This window comes from Grampus griseus (assembly GCF_964374135.1).
Source record: "Grampus griseus genome assembly, chromosome: 11".
In the NCBI taxonomy this organism is placed as follows: domain Eukaryota; kingdom Metazoa; phylum Chordata; class Mammalia; order Artiodactyla; family Delphinidae; genus Grampus; species Grampus griseus.
The window spans coordinates 43,929,074-43,946,398 of NC_139005.1; the positions used below are offsets into that span (position 1 = coordinate 43,929,074).

At 41.4% G+C, this 17,325-nt stretch overlaps 1 protein-coding gene across 1 annotated transcript; it reads left to right on the top strand.

Moving 5' to 3' along the window:
• Window positions 1–9,550: 9,550 nt before the first annotated feature.
• NEUROD4 (neuronal differentiation 4) lies at window positions 9,551–16,944 on the top strand (the record flags this gene model as incomplete). The annotated part of the gene is made up of 2 exons (XM_082665874.1): window positions 9,551–9,616; window positions 15,940–16,944. Exon 2 carries the CDS (start codon window positions 15,949–15,951, stop codon window positions 16,942–16,944), a length of 996 nt encoding a protein of 331 aa, XP_082522000.1. The 5' UTR covers window positions 9,551–9,616; window positions 15,940–15,948.
• Window positions 16,945–17,325: the final 381 nt, after the last annotated feature.

The window sequence follows — 17,325 nt, forward strand, 5'->3', positions numbered from 1 at the left end:
TAAAGTTACCCATATGTGTGAAGAGCCTCCGTTAGACTATGAATCCCTGGAGTCCCTGGAGTGTTCCTATTTCGTTCACGTTTGTGTCTCCAACACCTTATAGGATTTGAACAAAGAGATATTTGTTGAATGGGATATAATTTTGGATTATCTGCAGTTTGGGATTTTCCACACCATTGCTCCCTACTGTCAATGTTCCTAATCCTGAATTTACAGATAACCCAAGATAGTGTTAGATCAGCAAGTCTTAATTATATTAGCATCAGGCATCCCAGTAGGAGAGAGGGCGCAAAGCAACTTCACTGGACCATACTTTCTCACTGATTTCTGTGGTTTCAAAGGCTTTCCTGGAGGGGATGGTGGGAATCAGGTTGAGTGAGGGTGGGGGAAAGCGGGGAAAAGAAAACCCTCAAGTGAGGCCTGAGATGGGAAGAGGTGGGGTAAGGGAAGTTTGCCTAAATCTTCCACAGCTCCCTTAGAAATTGCCCCTGGGAGGGGGAAGGGGGAGAGGAGGGGGTGATGGCTGGAAGCCAGGGAGAGGATGGTGAAAGGCTGACAGATGGAGTGCTCCCTTTGAGGGCTCTCTAAGGACCAACCGTTGCAAAGCTACACAATGTACAGAAGTAAATCAAATTGAGGTACATGTGCACTAAAGAAGGGGAAAGATGGGAGGGGGAAGAGGGCACACAGTAGAGAGGGGGCTGAGAGAGTGAAATGGAGACCCTCTCAGAGCCTGAAGAAGAGGGAGCAGAGCTGGTTAGGGAGAGAAAAAGGAAAAGGAAGCCAGGTCTTGGGAGGCTACTGTTTATCTGGAACAGCTGGAGAGGAAGGGGTAAGATACGGACAGGGAGGGTCATACAGCCAGACTATCCCAAGACCTCAGGGAACTCGGATGGGCATTTCAATTATTCTCAAATTTACGTAAGACTAAATTTTCAAGACCACCAATGGGTAATTGGGGTGGGCGGGGGGAGCAGTATCTAGAGAAAGACTCCATCAGCATCCTAAATAATAGGTGGCAACTCTCCCCATGAATTATTGTGGGAGGTTCCTAGAGGATAGCACAGTGGTTGGTTTCAGCCTGGCCTCAGCTGGTACCCACAGAAAATATTCAGAGCCTTAATTTAGCCTTTAAAGATGTTAAATCCCTTCTAGCCTAGGGGAATAAACAGCTCCCACCCTTAAAGCTGGATTTGGGCTTCTGACTCCTAGATTCATCTGGGTGAAGGTGGGAGGAGTTGGGGCTGGCTACCAAGAGGCTGAGCCTGGGGATATTTTTTCATGGGGTCACTGCATGTGGTAGAGAGAGGTTCCGTCTTTGTCTTTGCTTTTTAACCTCTCCTCTCTCACCTCACCTTTCTCAATTCTCATTTTCATCATCTTTTATTTATAAAGCCCCCACCCGCCAATATCTCCACACCCCTCCAACTCCCCTCATCATGACCCTTTTGAGCCTGGGGAAGGGGTGGGAGTCTTTACCTCTTTGATGGTGGAGTAAACTAAAAGGAACAGGGAGAATTAAGGTCCTCAAGCCCAGGAATGAGCAAGTTTGGAGCTTCAATGTAGAGCGTGTGTAGGGTGACCAAACAGTGTACATTAAAGCTGGGATATTTTTAAATGTGAAAAGAGTGCTAAAATTAATTAACTGGTATTAATTGTTCTACATCAGGTGCACATGGCGACTGTACTAGCAAACTAGAATTTATGGTCACCCTGGATAGGAATAAATTGGCATGTAACCCTACAGTTGTGTTTTGCCTCTGTGTGAGTGTGTGTGTGCACATGTATGTGTCTGAGGGGAGGGCAAGGGTGGGATGTAGAAACTGTTCAACTTGTCACAGAGAATCCCTCTTTTGTGGTAACTACCTAGGACTGTTACTTCCCTTTATCTAACCAAAATGACTCCTTGGAGGAGGTGGAGTATTAACTTATTCCATTTTCATTCAAATCATCCTCCTGGTGTTTAAGGATTAAAAGGATAAAATAATAATAAAAATAAACGAAAGGGACATAGCAATAAGCAGGCTTTCAAAGTACAGCATTCATTTCCTGGCTGTGCGATCTTGGGCAAGCTACTTGTCCTTTCTGTTTTGTTTGCTCATATATCCCCAGTGTCTATTGCATGTAAGAAGCAGTCAAATACTTATTGAAGGCATGAATTAAGGGATCTCATTTTCCTCATCTGTTAAAAAGAAGTGATAACAATAGCTCCCATGCCAAAGAACTGTGGCAATTAAATGAAGTAATGCAGGTAAAACTCTCAATTCAAGGTGAACGTTCAGAAAATGCTGGCTGTGAGTATTTCTAGAGGAGATAATATATGCAGACTACTGATGCAACAACGGTATGGTGCAGACACTTTGCAAATGTGTTTCCTCCTTTATTCCTACCCTTTCCCCACACTATAATTCTGGTGTATTAAAATACTCACCTTTGAACCCCCAAAGGGCTTCTGTAGTTATGTATTCTCTGTGTTACCTGATTCCCTGCCTTCCTAGCTCATACCAGGAATTGAAGTGTCAAGAAATAAAGGTCATTTTAGAGGAGAGAATAGGAGAGCAGGAGGAAGGGGAAAATGTCTGAGAAGTTCAGACAGACTTTTGTGGTTGAAAACCATTTACTGTAGAAGCAGAATGCCCGGGTTTGGGAACTGGGCTATGTGTCTGTTTCCTGTGTTCTTTTGGTATTTTCCCTTAAAATTAGTGGGAGAAAGAGAAAATTCCACCTGGAAGATGAGTTCCCAGCTGGTAAGTATACAGCCTGCTTCTACAGCTAGCTTCCACCATGGTCTTCTTTCCACACTCTGGTTGGCTCAAAGGTTTTATGTTTTATTTTCATAAGACAGGTTATTCTCTCTGTTCTGAATTCATAAAATACTGTCTGAGAGCAGGAGATCTGGGACAGAGTAGGGCTCAGAGAAGGCCAGATGAGTGAGGAGTATCTCTTCTACTGTAGGAGCTTCTAGGGACCAAGATGCGACCATCTCCTCATATTGCCTTATCAGCTGTAGCGCTAAAAATCTCTCCTGAAATTGAATCTCAGGCAAGTGTATTGTGGGCAAAACATGATTCTTCTGAACATGTCCTGAACAATGGGGAACAAGAGGAGAACGTCTTTCTGCCAGGTGCTTCAGTCTGAGACAGCAGAGTGGCCACTGTTAATCATTTTACTTTGTGTCCCTGCTGGAGCATCCAGGGGATAGATTCTGGATGTACAGTAAACTATCAGTTATCTGCTTCAGGAAGGCAATACGGTGTAGTGGACTATTTGTATCCAAATCCCAGTACCATCATTTAGTACCATCAAGTATCACTTCCGGTGTGACCTTGGGCAAGTGATTTAACCTTTATGTATTTAATCAGTTTATTTATAAAACAGAGATAACAGTAATAATAATAATACCTCATAAAGCTGTTGTGATGATAAAAATAATACATGCAAAGCACTTAGCCTCTAACACATGCTAAATGTTCCATAGGGACTAGCTATAATTACTACAGTTAGTAATTAGTTTCTTCTCATTGACTTCTACCCACTCAATTGATGGATGCTGGAGAGGTGACAAGACTGGAGTGTCCACTTAGAGTAACTGAGCTTTGGCTGTGATCTGAGACTGCCAAGGGCAATGCTCTCCTTGGTCCTCCCGGAAGACTTGGTGTTATTCATTTCATTACCTTAGTTTTCTTCCAGTAATATAAATTAAAGCTGGATTCTTAAGAAACCTCCACTGCCCCCACCAGATATTTCTCAGGGCTTGATTGAAGCCTCTTAAATTCAACTTAAAGTTTGCTGCTAAGACCAGGCGAATGCTCCTGGGGCTGAGTGTATGAGGGCAGAGTTGATGGGAACTAGTGAAGCAATCTTTTCATGGAATAGTCATACCACCATATACTCCAGAGTCTGGGGTTTGGCGGGGGGAGGCTATAAGATCCTTCAGAAAAATAAGTTAGGCTACTAGTGGGGAATGGGATTTTAAAGATAGCATGTTTTAACATCAATTTTACTTTCACAATTTATATATGAATACATTATACTTGTCTAAAAAGAAAACAATCTTTTTTTGATACCTGCCTGATCTCAATCTATTTTATCTCAGTCCTGAGATATTCTGAAAAGAAGACTCACTGTTACCAGTTTGTGTATATCTATTATTTAATGCATGTGTGTACATATTAAAAGTGTATCATGTTGATACACAGAAACTATTTCTAAAAATCATTTTACATTTTCCCCTACAGCATGTTAATACATAAAGTACATTTCTTTTTAGTATATATACACCAACTCACGCAAATTAAATAGTATTCCGTTATTTGGCTAAACCATTGGTTATGTAACATATTCATAAAGTACTTTTTCGCTATTAAAAACAATACTACAATGAACATCTCTAGTCCATACACGGTTCCTTGGGCACATATGTAAGTATGTTAGACATGGAGAGGGATTCCCTGGTGGTCCAGTGGTTAGGACTCCGTGCTCTCACTGCTGAGGGCCTGGGTTCAATCCCTAGTTGGAGAACTAAAATCCCACAAGCCATGCAGTGTGGCCCCCAAAATGATAAAAAAAATAAAAATAAATAAAAGTAGGTTATATAAAAAAAAGAAGACATGGAGAAGTAGAGTTTTTGAAATATATATTTATATAATTTAATTTTCTGCCTCTGCCACTATACTGAAAGTTGGTTAAGAATGAGAAATTTTAATTCAGAAATGAGAGTGCAGAAATAAACCCATGCATATATGAACAACTAATTTATGATAAAGGAGCATCAAACATACGATGGAGAAATGATAATCTCTTCAATAAATGGTGTTGAGAAAAACAGACAGCCACATGCAAAAAAAAAAAAAAAAGGAAAGAAAAAGAAAGTAGACCACTATCTCACACCATACACAAAAATTAACTCAAAATGGATTAAAGACGTGAATGTAAGACCTGACACCATAAAACACCAGGAAACATAGGCAGTATGCCTTTGACATCAGTCTTGCAATAACGTAACTGATATGTCTCCTCAGGCACGGGAAACAAAATAAAAAAGAAACAAATGGGACTAAGTCAAACAAAAAAACTTTTGCACAGCAAAGGAAACCATCAACAAAACGAAAAGACAATCTACTAAATGGGAGACGATATTTGCAAATGATATATCTGATAAGGGGTTAATATCCAAAATACATAAAGAACTTATACAACTCAACAATAGCAAAAAAAAGATTAAAAATGGGTGGAGGGCAGAATAGATATTTTTCCAAAGAAGACATACAGATGGCCAAGAGGTACATGAAAAGCTGTTCAACATCACTAACTATTAAGGAAATGCAAATCAAAACCACAGTAAGATATTACCAAAAAAGTCTACACATAACAAATGCTGGCGAGGATGTGGAGAAAAGGATATGGGAGGCAGATGGTACAGAGCTTTCAAAGGTGCATAAATTTCCCAACAGATTACCACAAATGGAAGTACTTTTTTGTAGTTGGAATGAGTCACTCTGTATGCCCTGTGGATGCTCAAATGTACAGGCCTTGAATGAATGTGTGGGAGAAGGTTGAGTCAAATGTTCTTCCCAAAAGGGATAAGGAATCTGGGGAGTCCCAAGAAGAGGGTACATCCAAGACTATTACTTGGTTTCTAGATCCACTTTTTTTTTTCACTTTTAAAATGTATTTATTTGGCTGTGTCGGGTCTTAGCTGTGGCACGCAGGATCTTCATTACGGCATACAGGATCTTTTAGTTGTGGTGTGTGGGGTCTTTAGTTGCGGCGTGCGGGGTCTTTAGTTGCGGCATGTGAACTCTTAGTTGGGGCATGTAGGATCTAGTTCCCTGACCAGGGATCAAACCCAGGCCCCCTGCATTGGGAGTGTGGAGTCTTAGCCACTGGACAACCAGGGAAGTCGTCTAGATCCACTTTTGTCACTAACTTCATTTGTTACCTTATTCAAACTTGGGGACACAGACTGCACACTTTTGAATGGGCTAGTGTTATTCACCCTCAAAGGGGAATTGTCACATTTAACTATGTCATCATCGCTGAATGGAAGAGCTGGAAGGAAGCCAAGAGATCATAATCCAACCTGGTTATTGACTGGTGACATGAGGCCCAGAGAGCTTAGATCACTCATCACGGCTACACAATTAGAGGCAGAACAAGGTTTAAGAACGCAGGTTTCCTTACTCCCAAGCTTTTTTCACCCCACTGCATCACAATGTGAAAGAATGAAGGACTTTGCAGTTGTAAGGGAGGCTTATTCAATTTCCCAGTTTCTAGACCGTTCAGAAACTCAACTGACACCTCTGTTTTACCCCAGTCTTTATTCAGTAGAGAGTCATGTCACAAATCACTTTGCTCCAACCTGTTTCACAATTATTTTTGACCCCGTACCACTTCCCTACTGGAGCACTGAGCTTCTTGAGGTCAGGGACTCTGCTTCTTTTACCTTCTGCCCCCATCTCTAGACCACCCCAACCCTGTACTAGTCTTTGGAGAATAGCTTTAAGACCTCCTCAAGTTTTACCTGGAATATGGGCAGCCTGAATTCTCACTTTCTGGAAGTTCACTGTCCTACTCTCCACAGTCCCTGATTTATGGCTCCAGACTCCGTTTGTTGGTGGTGTTGGTTTTAATTCAGCAAAAGCTAGCCGTCTCCCGAGGGAAGGTGAGAAGGAAGGACATCTGGGGATCTTTTAGAACAGGGTATGTGGCTTGCAGCTCAGCACCCTGGGGCCTAATGTCAGGCATTGGTCCCTGGTCCTCAGTGTCTGGTCGAAGAAGGCAGTTTCCAGCCCCCTTAGGGGCCCTGCAGGCTGGTCCCCTTTGGGGGTCGGGATCACTGGGAATACTAATTAATTCATTAGTGGGGTTGATGGATTATCAAGCTGTCTCCTGGCAGAGGGGCCTTGGGGGAGGGGGGAAGGTAACAGATTGCTGCCCATAAATCTGCCTGTTGCCTCGCTTCTCTCTGCTTCAATGGCTCCCAGCGTCAAGCCTGTGGGCCGGCAACTGAGCGCTGGTTGCGTTTTCTCCGCCCAGCAGATGGTTGTAACAGGTTAGCTCAGAGCTTTACAAAAAGCGGCAGAGAAAGAAGGAAGGGCTGGGGACTGGCCCTCTGGCCCAAGAACTGTGTTGGGGGAGGAGAAGGAGTACAACTGCCTTGCATTCAGCCACCACCCCTTGCTTCTGCTGACAGCATCACACCCCTCCCCCACCCCCGCCCCTTTCTGCTCTCTCCGAGTTGAATAGCCAACCGTATAACCGTCCAGGAGCTGTGATGAGGGTGACCCTGATGAAACCGATTCCACTCCTCCCTCTGAAAAAGGCAACTCTTAAAGAAAATTTAAGAGTTTGCCCTCTTCGACGCCCTACCGAGGCTGCACGCGCAGGCACACACACTACACACAATTGAACGTGTTTTGAGAGCTAATCCTATTGTGTCCAGTCCCTTACATCTGTCAGAGAAAGCAAGGAGCCCCACAGAATGTTCTGTCCCCACCCTCATCTTTGTCTCAATATGTTCACCTTTCTGCTAATCCACTACTCCTCTCTGCCCTCTGAACATTTCACTGGCAGCATCCTGACACCACCAGTATCATCAACTCTCAGACATCCATGGAGGTCGCTTCAAAGACACAAACAGGGGATCAATCCATCCTGTACATACTCATTGCAGCTGTATTCTAAACACAAATTACTCCATAGAGAAATCTCCTCTGGCTGAGCCGTAGATTCTGATTTGGTTTTTAGAAATCCACCATTCCTAGCACGTGTAATTTAATGACTCTGAAAATGAAGTTATTTTGCTGAGCGGATATTTCCTAGATAGGGATGCAAAACAGATGTGTAAAAGCTTAGAGGTTTTCCTATGAACTGAAAAAAAGTATTAATTTCTATTTTCTGGTTTTCTGGGAAGGACAAGAGTCACATGACACCTATATCAGAATTTTTTTTTTTAATTAACTATTTTAAACCTAAGGTATTCCTTTCAACTTTACTGGCAGTAAACTATCTTTTGTTTTAACCTTTTGCACATTTCCTTTCAACAAGGCATATTTTCGACTTTTCATCTCTATCACACACGTGTGCTTACATTGGTAAAGTGATTTCCAAAAAGCCTGGAGGATTGCCTTCAAGTCAATTTCAAAAAGAGGTTGAGCTTGGACCCAGAATGCTGGCTTGCTATTGAAGGAAAAAACTTAAGTGATTAGGTCATTTTACAGATGTGAAAATTGATGCCAGAAGTAAAGTTGAACTATTAAAGACCATGCAGCCAATTGCTTATCCAAGCACCCTTCCCTTCGCTCCTCAGAATCACTAGAAGACTGCAAAATCCTTTACACCTTAATAAGAACTCACAATTATGTATTTGATCTTGGTAAATTTTTACATAAGGTAGTATTCCAAATTTGACAATCTCTACAATGACGATTCCACACTTTAACTTGGTAGCCTGGTCCACAGATAGCTATCTGTCATAAAGCATATACATGTACTTTCTTTAAGTCTTTCCAGATGTAGTTTTCTTTTTTCTCTTCTAGCAATTTAATCTTACTTCAAAATGCCCCAGGAGTTTTAGGAATTATTTGACCCTTCTTTCCTTCCAAGTTCATTACCAATCAGGTGAACTTTTTCTACCTGAATGCTTAATGATATATTTTTGAAAAACAATAGCGAATTCCAATTTGTAATTTGGGGAGTTAAGTGTCCTCAGAATAAAAGATTTTATTCATTTGCTTTTTGTTTTTAAAATTTCAAACAAACAGAAAAGTTGAAAGAACAGTACAATAAATATAGATATAGCTTTGTCTATATTAAAATGAAAGGGTTTTAAATGGGAGTGTTTGACAGGTTAGAAAGAAGGGAGAGAAAGATTCTTCTTCCTTCTATTTTTAGAGTTTGGAAGTTTTAAAGCCAAAGACTCCAATCCACATGTGTAAGGTAACAGTCAATGATGTTGTGTCGTGGGCATGTATCTTTCTCATTCTTTGACTCTTCAGACGTGGACCAATATTTTTATTTGCCCTTATTAGCTCTTATTAGCTCTTATTACCTCTCAACTTCAGCAACTCTCCTCCCATATTCCCTTTCTACCAACCTCTATCCCCATTTAAACCAACAAACCAACTAACAAACAAATGGCTAAGCAGGACCTGACCAGAGGAACCCTCTGAAGTGGGCGTGTCTTTCGGCTGTGGAAAGGGAGGAGTCAGACTGCGGGCAGTATCACCCCTCCCTGGGCAGCTGGGAAAGCAATCAAAACTGCTGCAACTCCGAGCCTCCGGCCAGAGCGCAGGAGCTGCCCAGAGGCTGTGGTCCTGAAAGCTCCACTCCAGGGAACTAACCAGGGAGAGGAGGTACTGAAGACCAACTAAACTAGCTGCATCAGCCCAAGGCGTCCTGGAGGAGCATACAGAACTCCAAGGAAGGAGTAGAATAAGTATCAGTCAGAGGAACCAGACCCGGGGGCATTCCTAAGAGGCAGTGGCCGGGTTTAACATGGATCGCTAAAAGCACCTCCTCCTATGATCTGGATGATAAGGGAGACTTGGCTTCTCTGAGTCTCCTCCAGGACACAGATTCACAGAGTTCACGCCAGGGACTGCCACTGACAGAGGTGAGCCAGCGGATGGGGTGGTATGGGGACTACTAAAGTTTCTGTGGGTAGTTCCTGCAGACCTAGAGGAGTAGTTGGTGTGAGGTAAGTCTCTTCTGGGCTAAATAAGGAGGGAGCAGGATTTTGGAAACTTGAATAGAGAAGCAGAGAGAGCCAGAACACTTAGGGACAGATATTAAAATTGTAATAATGTCACTAATTCCCATAGCACCTGTCACTCAAAGTGAAACTCAGATACTCTCAATCATTTTTATAAAATAGAGATTACAAATTATCCTCCCATTGCTGTCAAGCCCATTCTTCCATTTTATTAATGCTGAAGAAAAGGGCCAAAAAGTTTAACTGCTTTCCTGAGGTGGCTTACCAAATACGTTGAAAGAATTGACCTAATCCACCACTCTGCTTACAGTTGTTTTGGCTCTGCAAAGAGTGAAGGGGGTGGGGTGCGTAAGGAAATGACAATAGAAAAGGGAATGAGAAAAGATGTTGGAAAGCCATGGGGCATATTCTCGCCATTGCCCCCATTTTCTCTGCTAAAAATCCTTAGACATTTGGCATCAGTGGTGGGACCTTTTCTTTTCCTCAGCGCTTTCAGATGGGAAATCAGAAGAGAAAGATTGTCCATATATATTTTTGCCTCCTCTGCCTCTCGTCATTCACCCACCCCTAAAAATGTGTTCAGAAAAATAATAATAAATGTAAAATGCCTCCCTCATTTTTTGACAGAGGGACCAGAGATGAAATGCTGAAGAACAAGGAGGGAAAACTGAAGGATTGAGTAACTTCTGTTTGCAAAGTTCACGGTTAGGATCTGAGGCTATGAAAACTAAAGTATGACATGTCTATGCTGGATAAGGGGTGTGTGTGTGTGTGTGTGTACAGGTATTAATCAACAAGGAAAGTGGAGCATGTAAAAGTTTGAATAGGAAGAGCACAGAACAGCCTAATGGCTGTTTCCAGGCAGCACAACTTATGAGCACCCTGGTCTGCATTCTGTCTTCAGTGCAGACTTTGTAAATCCAAGCAAGGCATTCAGTCTCTCTGATGCTTAGATTCCCTAGAACCTGGGCTGAATAGTCCCCTTCCTGTTGTATTTAGGATTTAGTCATAGGATCAGGAGGTGAAGTTAGTACAATCAGCTTTTAAGAGGAAAGACACTGTCTAATCACCACAAACACACATGCAAAAGCTCCTTACTCACTTATTCGTCAATTGAAACTTCTCCACAACAACTCAAAAATTAGTAAAAGTGTAGGATGAATTCCAGGACAGCCCCACACAGTAGTATGCCCAGTGACCTCAGCCCTAGTGATGAAATTATGGGGTCGCCATAATCATTGCCTCAGCAAACATTTTTTTCCAGAACAGATTTTTAAAAAAAGAAAAAAATGTGGAAAAAAATTTTGAATTTGAGAGAATTGGCTAAACTTAAAATTTCACAGAAGGATCCTTAAAAAGGGAGGAAATTCTGTTATAAAGTGTAGATACATAAGGAAATCTAAATTCCAAGATTAAAAAATAAAATGAGCTTTATAGGATCCGAATGTGTTTGGGGGTTGCAGGGGGGCCCGTATTGTGCCTCCAGAGCCAGTATTCATCGACTTTGGTCATACTGGAATGTGCTTCATGTATATTTTGAGAGCTAATTTCTTTTCTAGGAATTGGGGAAACCTAAAAATGGTGTATCAGGATACTTTGTGCAATAGTGCTACAGACTTTCCCGTACAGCTTCTATCAAAGTTGCCAACCCTTACATTTCCATAATAACTTTACAAAGTACTTGCTTTCATAAAAGCTTCTAAATGAGATATGAAAGGCAAAAATATTATTTCCATTTTGCCCCAAGGGTAAAATAATTAAAATAATTTTTCTGTGCTCATATAATACGTGAGTGATGGAACAGGGTTTCAGTTTTATGCTTCTTTCAATACACCTGAGTTGATTCATTCACAGGCTCAGATCCATGGTAGAAATGGTACCTGTTCTAGAGAGAGCCAAGTTGGTTTCCTTGATCAAAACTCAGAAGTGCATCACACATACTTACAACTCTCAAATCGAAAACTGGATGTTTATCTTTTTTTATTTTTCTTCTGCTAACTTTTTAACGCATTGAAGATATTTAGGTGGAAAAAGTCAAAGGAAAGGTTTTTTTCTTTATCTCTGAGGAGTCCTAGCTTTTACTTCTATTTGAGAGACTCTTCATCTTTCTCCTCTGAGCTCTGGCTCCTGATTCTGGTAGGAAAATCTTATCCCCAATATTGTTTAAGCAGAGACAAAAGGAAAAATGTCCAAGTGCCAAGCATGGTCTGTATTCCACCAGAAACGTCATGACCCTGAAAATTCATACGACTGAGGAGGAGTCCAGCCAACTGCTGTCTCCCAGTTATAAAACAGGATGCAAGAGGCTAACTTCCTTCTGGAATCTGGTGGAAGAGTTTTAGTCAACCCAGTAGAGGCAGCTGATAGAGCTCTGTTTCCTCACCCTTTGTAACAGAACAGGAGCTTTCGTATTTAATTTCATTAGGAGGTTGGGGGAGTGGGTTTATCAGGGAATTTTTTGAAATGGCTGTTGAGATGGAGCCATCGGCTCTTGCTGGCATAAAATCAACATTAAACATAGAGTGTAATTACACCTATTGTGTCCACCTGGCCAGAAAAACTCATGGTGAACTTTAGGAACAAAATACCTAACACTTACATGGCATTTATGATGTCTGGCACTATTCAAAGTCTTTAAATGTATTAGTTCATTTTATGCTCACAATAATCTGGTGAGGTAGGGCTACGATTATTCCTATTTTAAAGAGGAGGAGACTGAGGCACAGAAAGATTATGAAGCTTGCCTAAGGTCACATACCTAGTAAGCAAATGAGCTGAAATTTGAACTCAGGTAATCTGACTCCAGGGTCTGTGCTGTCTAGCCACATTGGGGAAAAGGGAAGGTTATTAGGCAATTATCAGATGATCTTCTGAGCCAATCAGAGGAGGTTCCAAACAGATAAGAGGCACAGTAATTAATACAGTCTCCTTTTATTATTCACCCATGAGAAATAATTTTTATTTTTGAATAAGCGAATGTGTGAATGAGTTAGATAAGAAAACCCAAGACTAAACAGAAGACTAATATGGATAGTGTTTTATAGCATTTAAAGTTTACAAAATCCTTTCTCATATTTCTGACTTGCAAAACCACATAAAATATATCGTATCCCTATTTTATCAAAGAGTAAATGAAAGATCAGAGAGCTGATATAATGTGTTTGAGACCAACAACTAGGAATAAAAAGAACTGGGATTAGAATGTGCATTATTCCAGCTTCCATGCTTTTGAAACTACGTTACATATTCATGGGATTCCCTCAGAGCTAAGGGACCAGTACCTATGGGAAAAGAGAAAGTTAAACTGGAGCCATCTACATCCTTTCCATGGTTAGTAAGAGAACAAAGATGAAAACTGGTTGCCTTTTATATTGTTTTAGCCAAAGTCATTTGGTTTTTTTCCTTTATACCTGCTGTAAATCTGATTTGAAAGCAGCTCTTTGACTCTTACAGAAACCATCACGTTGCGTTAAAGGCAAAGGGTAGTCTACTCTGTTCTCTTAATCCCACTTCGTGATAGACGGGAGGATTGACAGAGTTTGGCTAGTGTCCAGAGGTACGGAGGTGGGGATGATAAAAAAGCTCAAATGCAGAGGCTAGGTTGGTATTGAGTTTCAGGGGCAATTCAGGGGACTCTCCTTTCCTCTCCTGCTCTCCTTTCCATGCATGTATGTACGACCCAGTGATAATGATGACAGTGATGAGGAGATGAGAGAAACAGAAGGGAGAGGCAAAGGAGAAGGAAACAGAGTAAAAAAAGAGGGGGGAATAAATGAATGAAAGCAACAAGAAAACAATTTGAAAGAGGAAGGAATCCTGGAATATGAGAGTTAAAAAGCAGAGAACACTTAAACTAGCCTCCCTTTGGATGAGGATCGTTTCCTGGTGACTTGCTCTACTGATCCACATCTCCTGAAGTCAAAGTGCCTTTCTTTCTTCCCCAGAGCTGTGATGAAAATAAAAAGGAGAAAAAAAAGCATAAAACCTAGTATTTGGAATCAGAAGAACTGGTGTTAGGTCCTGCTCTACCTGCTGTATGTCTTAGCATTTCCAGTACTTAATTTACCTGACCTGCAGTGACCTCGACCATAAAATGAACATAACAATCCCCTTTTCCCTTAAAGTTTTGCTCTAAGACTACACAAATGTTATTATAATGGCGTGTGGAACATTAGGTTTCCCAAGCCCACTCCATCCTCTTTGGCCTCGGAGTGCACCTGCCTCTGAAAGGTCTGTGTTACTTTAACAGAAAGTTAATTAGGTCTTTCACCCTCCCTCTGGATATCTGCCTGCGTTAGAAGTGCAGCTCAGCACACAAGCTCCATCATCCATATTAAAAGTGGGATTTTCTGACTTGGCCTGGCTAGCCGGTTGACCAATAGGTTCCAATGTGTGTTTTCAATCAAGCTGCTTACCCAGGAAGCCTTATTAAGTGAGTAAGTCAAGCTGACATGATTTCCGTGCTGATTAACATGAACCTAGGCTGTTTTTGCAATGCAGTCACATTAATTATTTATAGGAGGTAAATGAGGTTACAAGGAAAACAAGCTCAGATTACCAGAAACAAGTCAAATCATATATTTATATTTTTAAAAGCTATGTACTAATTCCTGCATTCATTGATTTGAGACTCAAGGATCAAAAAACATTTATCATGCTCTCCCCTTTCTAATATACAAAGGTGACGGAGGGTTTAACATTTCAAAGACTAGCTGGTGGAACTGGGATGCCCCGATGGAGTTTATCAGATACTTTTACTTGGTAAATTGTATACCTACGAATCTCTCAACAAATCTCAAAACAATTCAAGCTCTTCCAGAATTGAATGCAAAATATTGACTAAACCACCAGGCTCTTTTGGTTTTCAAATAAGTTTTACAATTGCAAATTTTTCATAGAAAATTCTGACTAAACAGTATCTGTTAGGCAAGTGAGTTAGTCCGACTATTTGCATGTTTGTCTGAAATAGTCTGCGCTATGTTTGCAGTCACTATGTTCTGTGAAGTTTAAAATCTGTTCCAGATTTTCCATTTTTAATGAAATCTTATAATAGTTGCACTAAAATAATCTTAAATAGGTTTGGCAGACTTCTGGCTTGTAATTCGAGCTGCTGCTGTATTCTTGTCTGAGGGTGTGAGATGTGTGTTCAATGAAGAGTTCTCACTTTTAACATATGGGTGGATTTGAAAGATAACCAGTGGTGACCTCCTCTCTTTTCCTGATGCTTTCTAGACACCATGTTACTAACACCTCTAACACCACGAACACTAGACAGACCACAAGGTGCTTACTGAAAAACAAAATGGTGATGGTGAGAGAAATATTTCATGATCATGTTGTGTACCAGCAGAGTCAGTAGGAAACAAGGGATGTTAAGAGTCAGATGTATATGTGTCTCTAAATAGAGATTGAGTAGTCCTTTGGAGAACATGTACAAAGTCTGAATGATCTCATTACACTTTTTCATTTATTTTGTGGTATAGTTATATAACAGTTTTCTTATGTGATTGTTTGATGTTCTTTTAAAATTTTGCAATATTACAATTATTGTTTACATATTATTATGTAATATCAGAAGTTTCTCTATTTGGACAATAATTTATATGCTCACCTTAGCTATTTCCTTTTATGATCTGAATTCTGGGAAAAAAAGAAAAACATGTTTTGAGTGGTTTTTGCATAAAATATCCATGAGATAAAGAACCTGAGAATAAAAACAGTTGGGTATTGACTCTGCAATGGATAATCAAGTCAATTTCCTTTTCCTATAGTTGATTTTCTTATAAATGCTATAGTTAAGTGAGTGTCCTGGGCATTTATCTGAGTTTAGATTAGTTATTTATTTACTTACTTATTTATTTATTTATTTATTTTTGCGGTAAGCGGGCCTCTCACTGCTGTGGCCTCTCCCGTTGCGGAGCACAGGCTCCGGACGCGCAGGCTCAGCGGCCATGGCTCACGGGTCCAGCTGCTCCGCGGCACGTGGGACCTTCCCGGACCGGGGCACGAACCTGTGTCCCCTGCATCGGCAGGCGGACTCTCAACCACTGCGCCACCAGGGAAGCCCTAGATTAGTTATTTAGAATGGAGAACCTGGGCTAGATAATTATAAGTTGAATTCCAATACAAATTCTGTGCTTTACATCTAAGACATAAAAAGAAAATTTAGTTTTAAATCAAATCAGATGTTCACAGGCACTAACCATTGCTGTTTCCTTTTCCAGAGTCTGGAAATGGCAAAATCTTATGTGAAACCCAAGGAGATGACAGAGTTGGTCAACACACCATCTTGGATGGACAAAGGTCCGGCTTCTCAGAATGAGATAAAGGAGGAGGAGAGAAGACCAGCTGCTTATGGGATGCCTGGCAGCTTAGCTGAAGAGCATGACAGTATTGAGGAGGAAGAAGAGGAGGAAGAAGATGGGGAGAAGCCTAAGAGAAGAGGTCCCAAGAAAAAGAAGATGACGAAAGCTCGCCTTGAGAGATTCAGGGCTCGAAGAGTCAAGGCTAATGCTAGGGAACGGACCCGGATGCATGGCCTGAACGATGCCCTGGACAACCTGAGGAGGGTCATGCCGTGCTACTCTAAGACCCAAAAGCTCTCCAAGATAGAGACTCTTAGACTGGCCAGGAACTATATTTGGGCGTTGTCTGAGGTCCTAGAAACTGGACAGACACCTGAAGGGAAGGGCTTTGTGGAGATGCTCTGTAAAGGGCTCTCTCAGCCCACAAGCAACCTGGTGGCTGGATGCCTCCAGTTGGGCTCTCAGTCTGTTCTCCTGGAGAAGTGTGAGGAGAAATCTCCTCTTTGTGACTCTGCCATCTCTGTCCACAACTTCAACTATCAGTCTCCTGGGCTCCCCAGCCCTCCTTATGGCCATATGGAAACACATCTTATTAATCTCAAACCCCCAGTATTCAAGAGTTTGGGAGAATCATCCTTTGGGAGCCACCCACCTGACTGCGGTACACCACCTTATGAGGGCCCACTTACTCCACCCCTGAGCATCAGTGGGAACTTCTCCTTGAAGCAAGATGCCTCCCCTGACCTGGATAAATCCTACAGTTTCATGCCACATTACCCCTCTGCTAGTCTAAGCTCAGGGCATGTACATTCAACTCCCTTTCAGGCTGGTACACCCCGCTATGATGTTCCCATAGATATGTCCTATGATTCCTACCCCCATCATGGCATTGGGGCCCAACTCAATACAATCTTCACTGATTAGGGCAGTCAGACCAGCATTTCAGAGGAAGATGTGGAGACATTTCCCATAACTCAAGTGGTTGAGCTGAAGACTCAGTGACCTTAATGGAACCCTACAGATACATATCAAACAAACATATCAAACAAAATAGTCCCAGTCTGTTTACACCTTCTTACACCTGTCTCTCTTTTCTCATCAACTTCTCATATTGTATTGATTCCTTTGTTTAGGGTCTTAAAGTGAAATTATATGACTCTTTACAATCATGTGAAAATAGAACAGAAGCCCTGGATCCTATCTTAGTGGTGCCAAAAACTCACTGAATGATCTATGCCAATTAATTTTTCATTTCTGGCCTCTGTTTACTTACTGGTAAAATCAGTCAATTGTTCTAAGTCTAGA